The following is an 18961-nucleotide window of genomic DNA, read 5'->3' as shown; positions in this document are numbered from 1 at the left end:
TGAACAACCTCCAACAGCCTCAGGGGGAAGGCTGAGCCTCTTTCCCAGGGGAAAGTAGGGGATGTTGAGCTGTAAAAGGGTGGCGTGTGGCTCTGTTTGGGGGTGACCAGGTTACAGCTACCTGTTTCTCTTTGGAGGACAGGGGTGGGGGATCGAGAAGAGAGGGGTCTCCTTCAGGGCACAGAGATGCTCGGCTCAGCTTTTTGCCCATAGAACTCTGCCAAGGTCCCCAAAGCGGCGCCAACCCTGGGGTCACCACCGTTCCAGGAGGAAACTGCTTCAAGGTTACTGGCAAAACAGATTCCATTTCCCAGCCCGCCTCCCTCCTCCCCTCCGCGCCTGGGCAAAAGCCACCGTCCCCTCCACTTGGATTCCTGCGCCTGACAGGCCTCCCTGCCTCCTCCTGGCCCCCTCCCACGTCTGTCCAGGCAACAGCCAGAAAGCTGCAGCTGAAATCTAACCCAGCCCACCCCTCTCCTCTGCACCCTGCAGAGACCCCTTTCAGCTCAGCCCAAACCAAAGCTCCAGATTCTAGAAGACTCCCCAGGTCGCTCCTGCTCCTCTGACCTCAGCTACCCTCCTCCTTCTCACTTTACTTCCTCTTACACTGACTGTTCCTCTTCCTATGGCCTCCTCCTGCCAGAGCTCAGATGTCACCTCCACAAGGAGGACCACCGGGATTGTCTCATTCATATTGCCATTTGCCTCCCCCCCCCCCCCCCCCCGCCCAGCATCCCTGATGCCTCTGTCTGTCCCTCGCTCTCCCATTGCATTCATCAGCTTCTGACACGGTGTTGTTGACTTGTCTGTCTGACAGAGCAGGATGTCTGGCTGCTTTGCTCACTGCTCACTGATGCTATCTCAAGGCGTAGAGTGGTGTGTGATGCAGTAGGCAATCAATATTTATTAAAAAACAAATGAATAATCAAGACAGGGAGTAGCACCCACGGGCATTCCTGCAACCAGCCCTGGTTGGCTCCCGGGCCCAAAAGAACAGCAAGACCTGACTGTCCCCACTCTGCCCTTCCAGACCACCCTGCAGCTCTTGTGTCCCCGCAGAGGCTGAGCCGGTGCTGTGCGCCCTGCTCCTCTCCTGCAGAACCCACCCAACACTTTCCCACCCAGGAGAGGGTTGAGGAAGCAGCATTTCATCTCTGACCTCCTCCCTGGAGCTGCCCCAGAGACCGTTGCCAAGTGCTGCCAACATGGATAGAGGCCAATACCACGACCCCAGCCCAGGTTTTTTTGTTTTTTTTTAAAAATATTTATTTATTTATTTATCCAAGCACTGGGTACAGTCAGAAGCGTGGGAGGGTGAGAGAATTCACCAGAGCCAGAGCGGGGAGCAGAGCAGGCAGAAGGACCGAGGTACACTGCTGAGGGGAGCAGCAGGCGGCGGGAGAGGTCTGCGCGCCATGTGGGACCCTCCTCTGGTGGACGGGGAGCAGCTGGGGATCGAACCGGCACCGTGGAGACTTCGGGCAGCTTTGCAACCCAGCACTCAACTGCTGTGCCACCGGGGAGGCCCCCAGCCCAGGTTTTGAGAAAAGAAAGAAGCTTTATTGTAAACTGTTTGGCAAACAGGCAGGAGGTAAACACAAATCCGCCTCCCTGGCTAAGAAAGGGAGCGAGGTTGTACAGGTTTGGGGGACCAGGACTCCTTTGGAGAACAAAGGAGCTACAGCTTCGTGGCTCAGGAGGGGGCTAAAGACAAAGAAAGGGATGAGGTGGAGTCCACGCCAGTTACAGGGCGGCTCAACAGGAGATAAGGAGGCTTTTCCTCGGGTCACTGGAGCTGCGCCTTCTGTGGGTGAGCCCTGGCCTCCGGGTAGCTCCCCCTCTGTGTTTGCAGCTCCCTGGCTCCAGCTGGCTCGGAGCTCAGCTCAAGGTTGGTCCTTGCCCAGACTGGGTTGTCTGCAGATAAACTGCAGCTGTGGGTACAGCCTCGAGCAGAACGTCAGATTAAACATTTTTCTCTTGTGCTCTGGAGCCTGTGAGCCCTTTAACCGTTAGCCTCTGTCACCAGCCCTTCCCAAGCACTGGCCTCTCGGGGGACTCGGCTCCTGGTCCTCTGGTTCATTCTCTCCTGAGTGACATTGGGTGAGTCCTTTTGTGCCCCTGGGGTGCTGTATTGCTTGCAAAAGTGAGGGACAGCCAGTTGGCTTAAGGGCCTCACTTCAGAAGGGGACCTACTCTCTTTTCCAAGCCACTGAACCCCTCCCCTAGTTTAGAGGAGACCCATTATCACCCCCGTGGTGCCTCACGGAAGGAAGGGCAGCCCCGGCTAGGTTTTCTCCAGTGCTCCTGAGAACTCTCCAGGGTTAACTCTCTGCCTGGCACAGCCGAGCTCCACACTCTCTAGCTACACCTCCAAACTGTCCTCACTGCCTGTCAGACCCGCCACCCCGTCCCCCACCAGGGGCCACCCGCCTTTCTGGCGTCACCTGCTGAGCTCTGAGCGCCCAGTGTTCTGACCATGCTCGGTGGATCCTGCTACCTGCAATGCCTCCCTCTGGCCCCGTTTCAGCCCTTAGGGTCCCTGCCAGCAGCCCTCCCGCTGGCCCAGGTTCCAGGCTCCTCACAAAGTGGAGCTCTACCACGCGCCCTGAGCTTGTCAGAAGGGTTGAAGCTGTAGAAAGGGAAGCGATGAGCATGCCAGCTATTATTCTCGTTCCCTCTTCAAGCCGTGAGGTCCATGGGGTACATGAGACACAGTAGGTGCTCAGGAAGTGAGGGCCCTTCTCTTCCTGCTTGTGGCATTTTCTTTTTTTTTTTTTTTTTTTTTAATAGAGGCATGTTTTATTTATTTGTTTGTTTTTTGTTTTTGTTTATACATGCACTGGGTACAGTCAGAAGCGCGGGAGGGTGAGAGAATTCACCAGAGCCAGAGCGGGGAGCAGAACAGGCAGAAGGACCGAAGTACACTGCTGAGGGGAGCAGCGGGTGGCAGGAGAGGTCTGCGAGCCATGTGGGACCCTCCTCTGGTGGCCGGGGAGGAGCCGGGGATCGAACCGGCGCTGCAGAGGCCGCGGGCAGCTTCGCAACCCAGCGCTCAAGCGCTGTGCCTGCTTGTGGCATTTTCTAAAGGCAATTCTGCTGTCGGATGCTGTAACCCTGCCTTCCTCCTGTGCTCCTTTCTTCTCCCCTCTCCCACCACTTCCCAATTCCACTAGAAGGTACCCTTCCTGAGGCAGAGCCGTGTCTCCCCATGCTGCCATCCCTGGCCCAGCCCCGGCCCTGCACCCTGTGGGCCCTCAACAACAGATTCATGCCAGCAGGTTGGGAGAGATCGCAGTGTCTTTGTGTCGCGGCCGAGGACCCCAGAGCTGCAAGCTGGGAGACACCTGTTCCCAAGGCGCACACACCTCCCTCCAGCTCACATCTGAGCCTCCTTGAACCCTTAGTATGTGCTAGTGAAGAAGACAGATGGTAAGTTGTGTCATGGGGGCATAAAAGCCCTGGCCGGCAGGCAAAGAGCTGCCTCAGATGCTGAGGAAACATGGACAGGGCTAGGGCCTGGAGCTGGCTCCCTTCCACACCTGGGGATCAGGGCATCCCGAGCCATTGTTCGCTTGGAACAACTGGGCCCCTCAGGCTCAGGAAGGTGCACAGAGCCTGTTTTTCTCCCTGAAATCTACACCGCAGGCTCTGGTGTTGGCATTGCCAGGACTTGTTGGTGACAAATGGTTCCACACCCTCCTCTTGGGGGCCCAACGCGTCTTCCCAGGCAGGGAATGCTGCTCCCGCCTGCGGGTCTCCCGGAGCCAGGGCTCCTGGGCCGCTCCCTGGAAAAACCAGGGAGCCGGCCCGGGCTTCTAGCAGAGACTCTGAGGGTTCTTGGGGGTCATGGGGCCAACCTCCTCACTTTACGGATGAGGAAACGGAGGCCGGGAGGGGCGGGGGCTTGCGGGGCTGCATCGGGAGAGGGGCCCAGGCCCGTCGCCGCCGCCCGCAGCATCCTAGCCGCGGGGTCCCCCCCCCCCCCCGCCCCGGAAGCCTCGCCACGCACAGGCGGGGCCCAGCCCGAGCGGTCAGGCCAGTGACTGTCCATCCCCAATTTCCTTGACACGGCGCCACAGCCCGCTCCAGGCCAGCGGTCTGTGCGTGAGGCGCCTCCTCTCGGACCCCGGGGCTGGCGGCAGGAGCCCCGGGAAACCGACCCCGAGGGGGGCCCAGCCCCCGGCGGCGCGCCTCGGGGCGTCCGGGCGCCGGCAGGGCGCGTGCGCGGCGGCCCCGGCTCCGATTGGCTCCCGCTGGCCGAGGGGGCGGGGCGTGCGCGGCGCTTCCTCCGCCCCGGCTTCCGCGTCCAGCCGGCGCGGCCCGAGCGCGCTGAGGCGAGTCCCGGCCGGCGGCGGGGCCGGCGGGGCCGAGCGGGGCCGAGCGGGGCCGGCGTCCTGGTCGCGGCAGCAGCGCGGGCCCAGGCGGCGGGCGCGGCGTCCCTGCGAGGTGAGAGCGGCCCGCCCTGCCCGGACCCCGCCCCGAGGGGTGCGCCCTGCCCTGCCCTGCCCGGGCACCCCGGGAGCCGGGCCGCGACCCCGCGGCGCCCCCGCCCCCCGCCAGCCGCGACCTCGGGGGCCCCGAGGACCCCCAGCCGCTGCTCTGCCCGCTGGCCCGGGCAGCCCGCGGGGCTCACCTTCGCGGTCCACCCGGCCCCCTCGCCCCTCGCGCTGGACGCGCCCCGGCCGCGCCGCCCCTCCCCGAGCCCCGGCACTGCCCGTCCCTTTCCCGCCAGATGGACGGGACGGAAGGAAACGCCCCGCAGCCCTGCGCGGCCGAGCGGTCTCATCGCAGCAGCGTGTCCTCCGTGGGAGCCCGAGGTGGGTCCCCCCGGCCCACCCTCTCCCGCCCCGGCCCGCGGAAGGGGCCCCCTTGTCCTGCCTTTCAGGACACAACCCGGTGCGCTGGTTAGCGAAGAAGGGGCGCTGAGGGCGAGGAGAAGCGCGGGCAGGACGCCCCGGCCCGCGGGCTCCCGCCAGGCCGGGCTCTGCACTCCGTCCCCTTCGGCCCGCGAGCCTGGCCCCCAGGCCGTGACAGTCAGTGAAACCCCATAAATGAGCAGGACACGCTCGCTTGCGGTGTTCGGTTTCTTTGGCACAAACAGCCCTTTGAAAGCAGGGCTCGTTATGTTTTTACGGGAAGGAAATTGGGCCCTAGGGAAGTTAAGTCACAGGTTATGGAGTTTTCTGCTCCTCAGTTTTCCCTGCCTGAAAAGTGGGTGGGAATCCCAGCCGCCTCCTGGAGCTACTTTTCCATCTCTCCAGAAAGCAGCTGTGGGAGCAGAGCGGACCGGGGAGCCAGGAAGCACCCTCTCTTGTATTGGGTGATGAGCTCTGCCCCTCGCCGGCGTCACCTCCCTGGATTCACAGCCACTCTTTGCGGGGTGGGGGAGGCCTGGGGGGTGCTAGTCCTGCTGTCCAGGGAGAGGGGCCGGGCGCTCACACTGACCTTAAAACGGGCCAGCCTGTCCGTGGCCTCTTAGGCTGGGAGCCGAGTTCACGGCCTCCAAGCACAGAGTCCCGGAATGGGAGCTGCACTGGCTGCTCCTCGAGGGTCTTTCTTTGGCTCCAGGCTCCAAGTAGGAACCCACAGGCTGTCCCAAGGGAACACTCGACTTTTGTTGAGCCTGTTTGAGACGTGCTGAGAGGCCTTGGTGTCGAGTCCCAGGGCTTGAAGGTTCTAGAGAAGCTGAGCCCTGGAACTTGCTTTCACCTGGGGTGGCCTTAGGACTCCTCTGTTTCCCCCTTTTCCCGGGTCAGAGAGAGGCAGCAGCTTGCCAAGGGTAGTCGCCCCCACCGCCTGGTGTGCAGGCTACTGTAGCCTCGCCATGGGTTCAGCCTCCCTCTGCCGCATTCCCACCTGTGGAGTGTCCTTCAGAGAAGCCCAGCGGGGTGGAGTGGCCTTGATTTGAATCTTTAGGAAGTGGGTGGGTCTGGGAGGCTGGGATCCTGCCTCTGGGGTCACCCCAAGGAGCAGAGGGGAGTGTGGGAGGGTGCCTGGGCAGTGGGCCCAACTGACCCCAGCTGGCCTCCCTGGCAGGAGCGGACGTACTAGTGTACCTGGCGGATGACACTGTGCTGCCCCTGGCCGCGGAGCACCTGTCCTCGCTCAGCGCCCATGAGCTGCACCGCGCCGTCCGCGAGGCCCTGCAGCTCCCAGACATCGCCCTGGACGCCTTCGCGCTCTGGCTTGTCTCGCCTCTGCTGGGTAAGACTTGGGGCTTGGGAGGGTCTGACCAGTGGGGAGGAAGGGGCAGCTGTAGCTTCCAGAACCTCTGGCCACATCCAGAAGTGGATGGTGGGGCCTGTGTCCTGAGCTGTCTACCTCTGGAGGACCCAGAGCCAAGAGGGGTCCTGGCTCACTCCCACTCCCACCCCCACCCCAACTCCTGCCTTTTTTGTGCTGGTGGCCCAGGAGGTTGCCCCTCAGCTCAGTGGTGCCAGAATCTGGGGCATTAGGAGGAGCAGGATGGCGGGGTGGGGGAAGGGCCATATTCATGAGCGCACACCCGGCTCATCCTCAGGCCCAGCGAGCCCTGTTTCTCGAATGAAGAAACTGAGGTTCGCAATGGGGACTAGTGAGTAAGCGGTAGGACCGAGGTCAAAAGGGGCGACCTCCCAACTGGCCTAACTGAACTGTGTTCTGCCCGCTGGGGACAGGGAGGCAGGTGGGCCTCGGCTCAGGAGCAGCTGCCCCCGAGGATGCTGCTTTTCCTGAGCCGCGTTCTCTGCAAGGCCCCCACCCTCCTGGTTCCTGGCCAGTGGCCACCGTGTCCTGCTTTTGCAGGCTGATCAGTGACCAAATAGGGGGAGCGGGAGTGGAAGCTGTGGCTCAGCAGAACCTCAAGCCTGGGTGTGGGGAATTCTGGGACCTCTAGCCTGCCGGCTTGGACAGGACGGGGGCCAGGGGAAGGATGCCTGGTCATTGGGGTCTACCTCTGCCCTGGGGTGGGGGTCTCAGCCAGCCTGGGGCAAGAGACACCCCTTCACTGCTCTCCACCTCCTGGGCTCTCCCCCAGCCCCATCCACCTGGAGCTTCCTGCCCATCTGCTGTCCTGCCCACCCTCTTCCTGCTGCCCGTTTCCTCTGGCTGCTCACCCCGCTCAGCGGTCCCTCCTTCACCCTCAGGGCTGTTGGTCAGTCTGTGGGCCCCTCTGGAGAGCAGTGGGGGTGGCCAGTCCATGCACCCGGCTTCAGCCGCTGTCCCAGCAGCTGCACCGCTGTTTGTTTCTTCCTCCCACTTCCTCCGCCCCCACGTCCTCCTCATCACATTCCTGCTCCCCCCTTGTGGGGACAAGAATGGGTTGTCTGTGTGGCCCCGGTCACCCAGGCCCCGCCCTGTCCAGGAGGAGGATGGCGAGAGGCCCCGGCGCGAAGTCAGCACCCACTTTGTTCCCAGGCCCGTCCCGGAAGGCTGAAAGGTCACTTGAGCTCTGACTCAGGCCCTTCAGAACAAACCCATGGTGCCCTCCCCCTCTCCCGCCCACCCCAGACCTGGCGAAACAGTGATGGATGCCTGGAACCGGGAGGCAGGAAGGGGGTGCCACTGGAGCCACCCCTCGGGCTGGGTGTTGGGAAGAGCTTGGCCTTCTCAATGCCGTCGCCACTCTGCACGGAATGGCAGTCTCGTTGGTGGGGAGGGGTGAGGGGGGCATAAGGGTGGGTGGGGGTTCAGAAGGCAGTGTAGCGCGCCCATCGCATGACAGCGCCGTTCCCCCCAGGTGGGAGACGTCGCCCAGGGCGGAGGTGCAGGGGATGACGTGGCTTTGTCAGCCGGCCCTGGCAGCGAGGCCTGCAGTGGGCCCGGGGCACAGCGGTGAATAGGACAGAGCCATCCCTGTGGAGTGGGGCACAGACTGGTGTCGGGTCATGGTGATTGCTGGAAAAGGCACAGAGGATAGTGTGATCAGCGTGAGGGGGACAGGGAAGGTGACCCTGGAACTGAGACTGGAGCCAGCCATGGGGAGGGAGATGTCTGAGGCAGGAGGAACAACATGCGCAAAGGCCCTAAAGCAGAAACAAGCTGGGGGAATGTTCCAGTGATTGAAGAAGGCATGTGTGGCAGGAGCAGAGTGGAGAGGCAGTGGGAGGAGGAAGTGAGGACCCAGGGGGTGAGATGCTTGTGGGATGCAGGGGGCTGGAGCTCCCAGGGGAGAGTCTGGAGGGCAGCGGTGAGGGGAAGACCCAGGCGCTGTCAGGAACAGGGGAGGGCAGCCCCTCGGGCCTTTGGACCTCGGTCCAGCTGTGCACTTTGCTCCTCTGGTGGTGCTGGGTCCATCTATCCCGGCGCTTCCCACCCCCTCAGCCCAGCAGCACCAGCACCAGCCTTCCCCGGCCAGGGCGAGGCAGAGGCCGGTCAGGCAGCCTCTGCCTGGAGCCTGAGCCCCTCACTTGCTTGTGACTTTGGACAAGCAACTTCACCTCCCTGAGCCCCATTTTCTCTGTGGGTGACACGGGGATGGGGTTCTTGTGGGGTGATGCCTGAGAACCCCTTGGCGCAGTTCTGCTCAGCACCGCCCGGAGAGCAGAGCATGACGGCCGACGGGCTGATGCCGCCCCTCTCCCCACAGAGGTGCAGCTGAAGCCCAAGCACCAGCCCTACAAGTTGGGCCGCCAGTGGCCGGAGCTGCTGCTGCGCTTCACTGATGCCCCAGATGACGACGTGGCCACAGGTCAGTGCTGCTCCGCCCACCCGCCTGCCTCCCCGGCCAGGGGGCGCTGTCCCAGGGGAGGGCAGGTCAGCCTCTCCTCCAGGCTCCAGCCACTCCTGGCCAGGGCGGGAGGGGTGTGGCCCGCAAGTCAAGATAAACTGCTCACCCTCTCTGGACAGCCCAGCGTGTGGGTGCTGTTGCAGGATCTGGGGCTGGGCTGGCCAGGGAGCAGTGCCGCCAGGCGTGACCCTGACTCTCTCCCCAGATGAGCCGTCCCTGCAGTTCCGAAGGAACGTGTTCTTTCCAAAGCGGCGGGAGCTGCAGGTGAGGCAGTAGCCGGTGCCCAGACCCCCAGCCTGCAGGCCCCGGGCGCCATGGCTCACTGCCCCGGCCCTGCCCGCAGATCCACGACGAGGCGGTCCTGCGGCTGCTGTACGAGGAGGCAAAGGGCAACGTGCTGACCGCGCGGTATCCGTGTGATGTGGAGGACTGCGAGGCCCTGGGCGCCCTGGTGTGCCGCGTGCAGCTCGGGCCCTACCAGCCAGGCCAGCCCGCTGCCTGCACCCTGAGGTGAGGGCCTTCAGGGCACGGGCTGCCCACCCACAACTGGTGTTTTGGGATGGGGGTCAGGTCTCGGCCCTGGGCCATGCCTGTGCTGTGTGACCTCAGGCGACCCCACCTGCCTGTCTAAGCCTCCTCTGCTTGCGCCTGAGGGACCTGGGCCAAGGGAGACTCTGGGAGGGGAGGCCCACAGGAGTCCCCAGCCTGCGGCGCCCCCACCGTGAGTGAGAGTGAAGCCCAGCTGCACCGAGGTCAAGAGGGAGCTGGCCTGTTCTTTTGGTCGCAGCCGGGATTGGCCACGTACTGACCCTGGTCAGCAGGGACAGCCCAGCTGAGTGCACCTGTGGGACTCGCGCCCGTTTCCCAGACGTCCCAGTGTTGGCTCTGCTCCCGGGCCTCTCTGCAGAAGCCATGCGCGCCACTGTGGCTGCAGAGCGAGTGTTGCTGGGAGCAGAGCCACCGGGCCTCTGACCGCCCTGGCCTGACCCTGATCTTCAGAGAGAATTTGCAGGAGGATTTGCTTTCGGCACAGCCTGTTCTAAGACCCCGGAGCTGGGGTGGGGTGGGGCCGGAGACAGGCCCTGTGCCAGGTGACTGACCACTGGGGCCTTGTGGGAGCGCCCCTGGCTCAGAGTCAAGTCCAAGGGCTCCCAGCTGAACTGGCTCCAGGTGGTGGCGAGGGGTCCTGGCTCCTGTGACAGGCCTGTCTGTCCCTATTGCAAGCGACAGCAAATCTGAACTGCGAGCTGGAAGCCTTGTCAGCTGCGTGACAGACAGGCTCCGGGCTCAGCTGAGGCAGTGGGGCATGGACACCCCACTTGTCCCTCCCGCACTGCCGTGCTCTGGCTCTGCCTCAAGGTGGCCAAGGGGCCCTGTTGTCCACCTGGCAAGGAGGGGCCTCTCCCCGAACACAGCAGAGTCCTCACACTCACCCTGATGACCCCATGAGTCAGGTCCCCCAAAGGAGACGACACAGTGACCAGGGTCCCATTGGCTGAGGCCCACTTGTCCCCTGGGGCCCGCCCCTGCTCCCGCAGACCCCATGGGAAGAGCAGGAAAGGCCGGGTCTCCAAGGTACCAGAGAAGGGACAGGAGATGAGGACACCCACGAGCCCGAGGAGGGTGGGCGGCCTCCTGGAGACCTGCTCATGCCACACGGCGGTTGGGCCTCCCGGGCCCGTGCAGATGCTTCCTGGCTTCGGCCGTGCCCCTGCGACCCTTCTCTGTGGCTGGGTGTGGGGTTTGGTCCTTGGGAAGCCCCCTTAGAGATCCCTGCTCCCCAGCCGCCAGCCACCCTCGGCATGAGGAGGCATCTGTGACTGGCTTCCTCTGCAGGGCCCCGGAGGCTGGATGGGCAGCTGCCAGGGACTGAGCACTCCCAGGCACCTCCCAGGGAATGTTGGGTGCCAGCCTGGCCCCGGGGTGGCAGGGCGGAGTTGTGCTAAGGTTCCCCGTGTGTGATCAGAAGGGACTCAGACCCACTGACGTGGGGTCTCTGTCCTTTGCGTCTCCAGCAGGACAGCCTCGGGGGCCCTGGCGCCTGCTCCAGGTTGGGGCTGGGGTGAACACCTTGTCCTGGTCTCTGGACCTCAGGCCCCAGTGGCCAACATGCTGCTGGCATCCCAGCAGAGGGGTTCTTGGGGGTCTCATCCCCCCACGCAGAGGAGGCCACTGTGTGATTAGTTCCTGTGGGTCCCCAAGCCAGGCCAAAGCCCCCAACACCTCCACGATGGTCCTCAGCCCCTCGGGCCAGCCCCAGCTGGGCCAGCCCCACACCACGTGCCTGTCCTCCTCTGCAGGGAGAAGCTGGACTCCTTCCTCCCGGCCCACCTCTGTAAGCGCGGCCACGGGCTCTTCGCTGCCCTCCGGGGCCGCGGGGCCAAACCTGTGGTGGGCGAGCAAGGCCTGCTGGATGCCTACCGCCAGGTGAAGGAAGCACTGGACAGCGAGCATGAGGCTTCCCTCAGCACCCACCACCGCGCCTACCTCCTCAAGTGCCACGAGCTGCCCTTCTATGGGTGAGCCGCACCCCGGCCGCGTGCTCGGCCTCTGCCCTCCCTGCCAGCCCCTGCCCAGCTCCCTGCGCGGAGGCTGTGTCCAGCCCCACACTTACCAGGAGACACTTGTCTCCTGCCCACCGGTTACTTGGTCAGTGGGACCCTACTGTGTGCCCCCACTCTCAGGCTGGTGGCGCCACAGTGAGCAAGTCACAACCCCTGCCTGGTGGCGTGGCTCCCCCAGTGGCAACAGTGAGAGTGAGAACAGATGTGGGGCGGGGACAGCTGTGGGAATGCAGCAGCTGGGGCTGTTCCGACTTGGCGCAGCTCGTGCTGGTCTCCAGGGGAGGCCTGCTCTGTGCAGCCGCAGGGGGCCCCAGAGAGCGGGATCTTCTAGGACTTTGGCGTGGCCAGGGGCAGGTGCCAGGGGGCAAGGGGCCGGGCAGGGGAGGGTGGCAGCTCAGAGATTGGCACCATGCCCTGCCCCTTCTCAGTGTCAAGCCCTGAAGCTGCTTCGCTGGGCAGCCCCCTGACTCCCTGGTGGGTCCCAGGCAGGTACAGCCTTGACTCCCTGCTGCTGAGGGGTCTTGAGCTGACCATGGGCAGCAGGGCTCTCCCAGCCCTGCGGGCTCCCGGCGCCAGCAGCCTCAGCCAGTCCCTGCAGGCCCTGAGTCCTGGCAGGTCCCTGAACGTCACTTGCTCTGCCCCATGCCGGGCCCACCCTGCTCCTGCTTGCACAGACCCCCCGCCCCACGCCACCGGCTCTGATGCCACCACCTCCATGAAGCCTCCCTCTCACTCTCCCAACGGTTTCCTCCTCCCTGGGAAGCTTCCCATTTAACCTGCCACCTGAGCTGCTTCAAGTTCCTCGGGTGCCCCAGATGGGGCCTAGCCAGAGCATTTGCTTGTGGGTGAACCCCGTCCCTGAGCCCTCTGTTCTCTCTGTTCCTGGTGCTGGTGGGAATAGACCGACCCCCTCCCCTCCCCAGGTCTGCCTTCTTCCACGGTGAAATTGACAAGCCAGCCCAGGGCTTTCTGCACCGGGGCAGGCGAAAGCCGGTGTCAGTGGCCATCAACCTGGAGGGCGTGCATGTCATCGACAGCAGGGAGAAGGTACCCCCAGGGCAAGACGGGGGCTCCGTGGAGAGGAAGGGGGGTGGGGCTACTTACCCAGCTTTCTTGGCTCCCGTGGGCCTGTGGGTGGCCAGGGGCAGAGTGAATGTCCTGTCTGGAAGGGTCCCTCCCTAGACTTCCGCTTTCCCCTGGATCTGCCCCTATTGGATCAGCTCTTGTGCCCAGCCTGCTTGGCAGGTTGCCTCCAGGGCATGGCAGGCGCGGCAGGGTGAACTCTACTGAGTGGAGAGTCTGGCAGGAGTGTGACAATGCTGGAGACTAGCTCGTAGTCTCCGGAAAGGCCCGGGCCAGGGAGCCTCCTGGGCTGCCCAGGGCCTGCTCCTCCCTTGACTGCCTGTGTGGAAGGCAGTGACGGCAGCCCGCCCATGCCCCTAAGCTAGCAGAAAGCGCAGGGCAAATTCTGACTCAGGACAGGTCTCTCCCGCCCAACCTCTTGCCCCATGTGACTGTCTGGCCGTCAGGGGCTTGACTTGCAGAGAAAACTGCCCCCGCTCCACTCCCCTCGGGTCTGCTGAAGGCTGGGGCTCCTCTCCGGGTGGCAGCGTGAGTCGGGGAGCGGGCCTCTGCCTGAGGAGGGAGGACAAACTCTCTGTCCCCCCAGTATGTGCTGCTGGGCCTGGGCTTCCAGGAGCTGTCCTGGGACCACACCTCCCCAGAGGAGGAGGAGTCTGTCCTGTGGCTGGAGTTCGACGGGGACAATGAGGGCACACCCGTAAACAAGCTCCTCAAGATCTACTCCAAGCAGGTGTGTGGAGGCGCCAGGCGGGCTGGGTCAGAGGGTACTGAGGGCCGGCGTCCCAAGCGCTGGGACCCGGAGCCACCCCGGCTGCTGGTGGTGGCCATCTGCTGAGGTCCCCACGAGCCACCAGCTGCCTGAGCGCCTGTCTGCCAAGCCCAGGAGGGAGGTGCGGGGAGAAGTGGGGCTGAGTGAATGGGGCGCGGCACACAGGCCCGGAGGGGCTTCCCCCCGCCAGCGCCCGCTGACACAGGACCCTGTGGTTCCTTTGCGTGCTCCGGCCGTGCCAGCCTGGCTCACCTGTCCGCCTGCTTTTGCTACCCTTGCAGCTCCTTCAGCGGAGTGTCTGTTGAAGTCATTTGCCCATTTTTAGGGGGGCTGTTTTCTTACTGCTCTGCGTTCCTGTCCTTCACCCGGTCAGGGGTTTTGCGAATGTCTCCTCTCAGTCTACGACTTGCCCTTTTGTTTTCCTAGCAGTGATTCTTGAGGTGTTTCTGAGTTTGAGGAAGCCCTTTTTTTGTGTGGTTTATGCCTCTACTTCCTAAGAAACTCACCCAACGTGAGGTCACAAAGGCTTGCTCCTCTCATGGGAGACGCGCTCAGCTCTGCACTGAACAGGCTGGTGTTGGCTGTGGGCACCAGAGCTGCTCTTCTAGCTGGAGGGCCTCTGTCCTTCCCTGCTTTGCTGATGGGTGTTGAATTTCTTTTCTTTTTTTTTTTAAGATTTATTTATTTATTTATACAAACACTGGGTACAGTCAGAAGTGTGGAAGGGTGAGAGAATTCACCAGAGCCAGAGCAGGGAGCAGAACAGGCAGACAGACAAAATACACTGCTGAGGGGAGCAGCGGGCGTGGCAGGAGAGGTCTGCGCGCCACGTGGGACCCTCGCCCGGCGGCTGGGGATCGAACCGGCGCTGCAGAGGCTGTGGGCAGCTTCACAACCCAGCGCTCAACCACTGTGCCACCGGGGAGGCCCTGATGGGTGTTGAATTTAGTCAAAAGTGGCTCAGTTTTGATGGCAGCTCCCTGAGCCTCAGAAGCCTTGAGCTGTGGCAGAGGCTCTGAAAGAACTTCCCTGTTACGCTCACAGCTTGGGGCCCTCTCTCCCCACAGCCGCCTGCCTGGTCCCCAGCCCAGCTTGGCCATGTCCCCCCAGTGCGGGAAGGAGGGAGGTGTGGAGAGGACGTGGCTCACCGGCTCTTCCTTTTGGGCCGCGGCCAGGTTTCCTGCGTGCCCCCTCCCTGAGGTGGGTTGTGTTGCTTTGGAGAGGCTTCGGGCCGCGCTGGGAGCAGCAGGCCCTGACCACCCGCGGGCTTTTGGCTCTGACCCTGCCTCCCCAGTGGCTTCCCTCCTCAGATGCAAGGCTCTGTCCACCTCATCCTGCTCTGCCTGCTGTGTGCCGCAGCACCAGCAGCTGTGTGTTCCCGGATGGTGCCCACAGGCATCAGGTCACTTCCCATCAACACAGATCATGTTTACAATTTGTGGGGAAGGCATCATGTTTAAAGAACATGCTTGAGGGCCTCCCCGGTGGCTCAGCGGTTGAGCGCTGGGTTGCGAAGCTGCCCGCGGCCTCTGCAGCACCGGTTCGATCCCCGGCTGCTCCCCGGCCACCGGAGGAGGGTCCCGCATGGCGCGCAGACCTCTCCTGCCGCCCGCTGCTCCCCTCAGCAGTGTACTTCGGTCCTTCTGCCTGCTCTGCTCCCCGCTCTGGCTCTGGTGAATTCTCTCACCCTCCCGCGCTTCTGACTGTACCCAGTGCTTGTATAAACAAACAAACAAATAAATAAATAAAACATGCCCCTATTAAAAAACAAACAAACAAATAAATAAATAAATAAAAATGAAAAAAAGAACGTGCTCGAGGAAGCCCCACAGTCAGTGCCCTCCCCTCCACTGCCCCTCGTGGGCTGCAGCTCTTCTCTCAGCCACTCGAGTAGCCTGCCCGCTTCTCTCTTTTCCTCCGCGCCCAGCTTCACAGCCCCGCGCCTGATCATACCAGCCTGGCTGTGCCTTCTGACTAGGATGCTCTCCGCCCCCGCCCCAATCTGGGACCCCTATTCCTCTACCAGCACTGACCTGGGGGTCACCCCAGGACACCTCCCCTGCCTTGGGCCCACAGTGCCTACCCCTCCTTCTGGTCTTGCGTAAATGGTGTGCGTTTGCTCCTCCGCCCCCCCCACAGAGAGCCGGGAAGCCTCCATCGCCCCACCCTCCTCTGTGGTGGCAGCAGTGGGAAGGCTTGGGTGGGGGGTCCCCTCCAGGCCTCACACCCTCTGCTCTCTCCTCCCCAGGCTGAGTTGATGAGCAGCCTCATTGAGTACTGCATTGAGCTGAGCCAGGCCATGGAGCCCGCCGCACCCCAGGAGAGCATGTCTGGCGCCCCCCAAGCCCCAGGTGCCTCCATAGCTCCCTCCCAGCGCCCCCAGCTGCGGAGGCAGGGCAGTGTGGTGTGCAGCCGCCTGCAGCACCTCGCCACCATCGACTACGTGGAGGATGGTGAGAGTCCCTCGCGGCACGCGTGCATGTGGCACACACAGGCACACACACGGCACATGTGTGTACACACATGCACGGCTCACATACAGGTACACACACGGTGCGCACACACACTTCCACTGTCAGTTTTTAAGGTGTGAGTAAAGATGGGGCCATCCTGTGGCGCCCGTGCGGCTGGTTAAAATGCAGTCCCCTAAATGCAGCGTTGAATCTGGGGTCTGATGGAAGAACGGGTGTAACCCCACACCTCGCTCAGGAGATTGTTCCAGTGCTTCTGCTCAGCTCGGCAGACGCCCGGTGGGAACAGAAGAGGCGCACCTCAGGAGCTGGTTGAGCACTGGCCGGGGCTCTCATCTTGGCAACCTTTCTATAAAAATAAAAATAAAAAGGGTGCTATTTTTAATGCAGTAACAAAGACCTGCCTTTAAACGGCAAGGTGTTCCTGGGACAATGCCAGAATGATTGTTTCCGCCACCACAGTCGGCCTTGGCAAGGTAGTGCTGTCATTTTCACTCCTTCCTGCCAGCTTTCCTGTGGTACCTCAGCTCCTGTGAGCATCAGACCTGTGAGGTATGATGGAGTCCGAACCATTTTCCTCAGGAAGAATTGCAAGAAGCGCAGGGTTGCTGGGCCTAGGGGCTCCCGCTGGCACCGCCCCCCCAAGAGGGAGCCAGCCCTGGCCTTCTGCACCCTCACCCTGGTGCCATTCTCGGGGGAGGGGCGAGCAGGTGCTGGCACTGAAGCCGGCTGTTCTCATGTGCGAGACCTTTGATGTTTTCATTATTTCTGTCGCCTATTTTTTGGTGGCTTGACTTTTTTTTAATTAACATCTAACACGAAACTGGCATATTTGCTATAATTACTGAGGCACTACTGATAAAATGCACTAAGTAAACTCCTCAGTGTCCCCCTAGCACCCGTCCCAGGGCCGCGCCCCGTTCGTCGTCGTCCTGGCTCCCGCTTCCTCTCCGGGTGCCGGTTCCTCGGGCTGTCCTTGCTTCCCGCGCCGTTGAAAAGGAGCTCTGGCGGAGGTCCTGCAGGTTGTCCCCTCGCTGGCATTTCTCTGTGTTTTTCTCGGGGCTGGACGGGATTGTGGATTGAAAGATCTCCGAGGGAGAGCGCTGTTTCCAGGACGATGCAGCCAAGGTGGCGCCAGCAGCATCCTCGTGATGCTGGCGTTCACCTCAAGTGCCTGGCTTGAAGCCTGAGCCCGCAGGCACGCCTTCCATTGGCCCGCGAGCCTGCAGCGGGCATTTCTTCACTTGCTCCTTGACCAGGTTTTAGGCAGAGCCCCTCACACCCCACAGCTGCCCAGCAAGCACACAGCCAGATCTGGCCTCTGATTTGGGGGCTGGCCACATGCCCCCCCCCTCCATCCTGTCACTAATGGGGTGTAGGGCTGAGACAGAAAGTTGGCAGGTAAGAAGGGCCAGTCTGAATGGGCTCCAGAAGGGGCCACCGCTGGGCCGGGAGCCCTTCCTCAGCTCTTTCCCCTCTTCCCGGACAGGTGACCACATCAGGCGGGTGAGACCCAAGCGCACCACGTCCTTCTTCAGCCGGCAGCTGTCTATGGGCCAGGGCAGCTACACCGTGGTGCAGCCCTCCGACAGCCTGGAGCAGGGCTGAGGCGGCCGTGCAGGCAGGAGGTGGACACCTGCGCCGTCCAGACCTGCAGTACCTCCCCAGGACACGGAGCGGAGGACTACCTCATGGCCTGGACAGTGGGCTTCTGGGCCTGGGGTGGGGCTCAGCTATACAGAGCAGACCCAGACCCTGCAGGGTCCCTTTTGCCACCTCCCCCTTCCCCCCAGACTCTGGGCACTGCTCTCTCACAACCATCTGGCCAATCCCTCCCACCCAGGGACGGGCCTTTGTGCCCCTCTCAAGATGGGTGGCGTCCCCTGCTCTGCAGGCCCAAGACAGCTCTGACGGCAGGTGACAGAGACCAAGACTCTGCTGTGCTCCGCTCTCCCCCCTGGACTTTGGGACCACATCATGTCCCTCTGTGGGGGCAGGAACTGAGAAGGGAAGCCCCGTGTCCATACCCTCCCTGGCTGGAGGGAACTAGGGCAAGCTGGGTGGCAGGAGACACCACCAGAAGGAAAGTGCCTATTGCTAGGCTTTGGTCACATCACTGTGTTGGAAGGGGGCTGCCCCCTGAGCCCACAAGCCCCCCAGACCCACATGCCACACAAGGAGAAGCTTCCAACACCCCTGGGCATCAGGTTTTCACTCCAGCTTTGGCTCTGATGCCTGTGGGTGTGGAGGCACTTGAGGGAAGGCCCCCAGCCTGAGCTGCTGCTCTCCGGAGTAGTGCCATAGCCACCCACACAACCCTGGGACTGCTTGGCAGGACAAGTCCCACCACACCAGGCCTTCCTCCTGGGGACATGGCAGGAAGCTGGACTGGCCAGAGGAGGGCCTGCCCAGTCCTGGGTTCCCCTGCCATGGATTCCCCTGGAGACTCCGAGCTCCTGGGACATTCCACAGGCAGGGACCGAGGATTGCTGGGCACAGGGCTCTGTTTTTCTCCCTGGTAGGGGCGGGGGAGAGGAAGTGCAACCTGCTATCTCCAGGGCCCACCCCCCTCTTGGAGACTTAACCTCCAGGTGTCCTGGGGTGGGATTGCCTTTGGCAAGTAGGGACTTTGTTTTTTATCATCATGAAGTGTATCCCCAATGTCCTCACGATGGACATATGTCCCTCCTGGAGTCAGGGATTCTGCCCAGCCCTCCCAGCTCCCAGCCCTCTGGTTCTGTCTCCCTCGTTACCTTGGCACCAGGCATGTAGGCTGGCTGGGCACGCGTGCACATTGTTTTCATGCCTCTGCCTCTGCCTCTGCCTCAGCCTCTGTCCTGCATTCTCAGCATCCACTTTCCCCTTGCCCGCCTGCCCCAGGGAGCAATGCAGTATTCATCAAGTCCTCTTGAACATTCTCACTCTTTTTGTATCATGTGACATAGTAATAAACTAGGTTTCCAGCAAACTTCAGGTTAGCTTGTGATAACTAAGGTGAAGGGTGTTAGCTGTGGCCTGGGGTTGGTGCCAGGCTGCCTTCAGTTTTTATTAACCGCGTGGAGGGGCGCTCCAAGTTGAATACCCTGGAGAACCCAGACGGAAATTTTCCTATCTTGGTTTGTCAGGGCCGTGTGGAGTCAGGCCAGGGGAATTTTGGGGTTCGTAATGGGAACCAAACTTGAAACTGCAAGGGGCCCAGGAGCCCATGTTTACCAGGGCTACAGCCTGTCGGGTAAGCCCTGGCTCCACCCGCACAGCCGGTCTGCTGGGCTGGGGCCAGCGCGCCCGGGCCACGCCCCCGCTGCCTGTGGGCGGGGCTAGATCTTGAGCGCCAGGCCACGCCCCCGCTGCCTGTGGGCGGGGCTAG

The 18961-nt window shown here is 62.6% G+C and overlaps 1 protein-coding gene across 3 annotated transcripts; it reads left to right on the top strand.

Annotated features, from left to right (window-relative positions):
- The first annotated feature begins 1923 nt into the window (after nucleotides 1–1923).
- Nucleotides 1924–18755, top strand: FRMD8 (FERM domain containing 8). 3 transcript variants are annotated; one of them, XM_037517578.2, is made up of 12 exons: nucleotides 1924–2100; nucleotides 3279–3429; nucleotides 4733–4817; nucleotides 6037–6204; nucleotides 8567–8668; nucleotides 8913–8971; nucleotides 9051–9217; nucleotides 11008–11226; nucleotides 12195–12318; nucleotides 12941–13084; nucleotides 15372–15576; nucleotides 17084–18755. In XM_037517578.2, the coding sequence occupies exons 2-12, from the start codon at nucleotides 3427–3429 to the stop codon at nucleotides 17200–17202; spliced, it is 1395 nt and encodes a 464-aa protein (XP_037373475.1). In that variant the 5' UTR covers nucleotides 1924–2100; nucleotides 3279–3426; the 3' UTR covers nucleotides 17203–18755. The 3 variants fall into 3 exon arrangements, with proteins under 3 accessions (XP_037373475.1, XP_037373476.1, XP_037373478.1); XM_037517579.2 differs by lacking the exon at nucleotides 1924–2100 and having other exon boundaries at nucleotides 3059–3429; XM_037517581.2 differs by lacking the exons at nucleotides 1924–2100; nucleotides 3279–3429 and adding an exon at nucleotides 4427–4446.
- The last annotated feature ends 206 nt before the right edge of the window (nucleotides 18756–18961 follow it).

Source organism: Talpa occidentalis, unplaced genomic scaffold (genome assembly GCF_014898055.3).
Source record: "Talpa occidentalis isolate TD23 unplaced genomic scaffold, MPIMG_talOcc4v2.1 talOcc4.17, whole genome shotgun sequence".
NCBI lineage: Eukaryota > Metazoa > Chordata > Mammalia > Eulipotyphla > Talpidae > Talpa > Talpa occidentalis.
This window is presented reverse-complemented; position numbering and strand designations above follow the sequence as displayed.

Coding starts and splice junctions, on each gene's coding strand:
- FRMD8 (XM_037517578.2), top strand. Junction 4,818..6,036: donor GTCCTCCGTGGGAGCCCGAG/GTGGGTCCCCCC, acceptor CCTCCCTGGCAG/GAGCGGACGTACTAGTGTAC. Junction 11,227..12,194: donor CACGAGCTGCCCTTCTATGG/GTGAGCCGCACC, acceptor TCCCCTCCCCAG/GTCTGCCTTCTTCCACGGTG.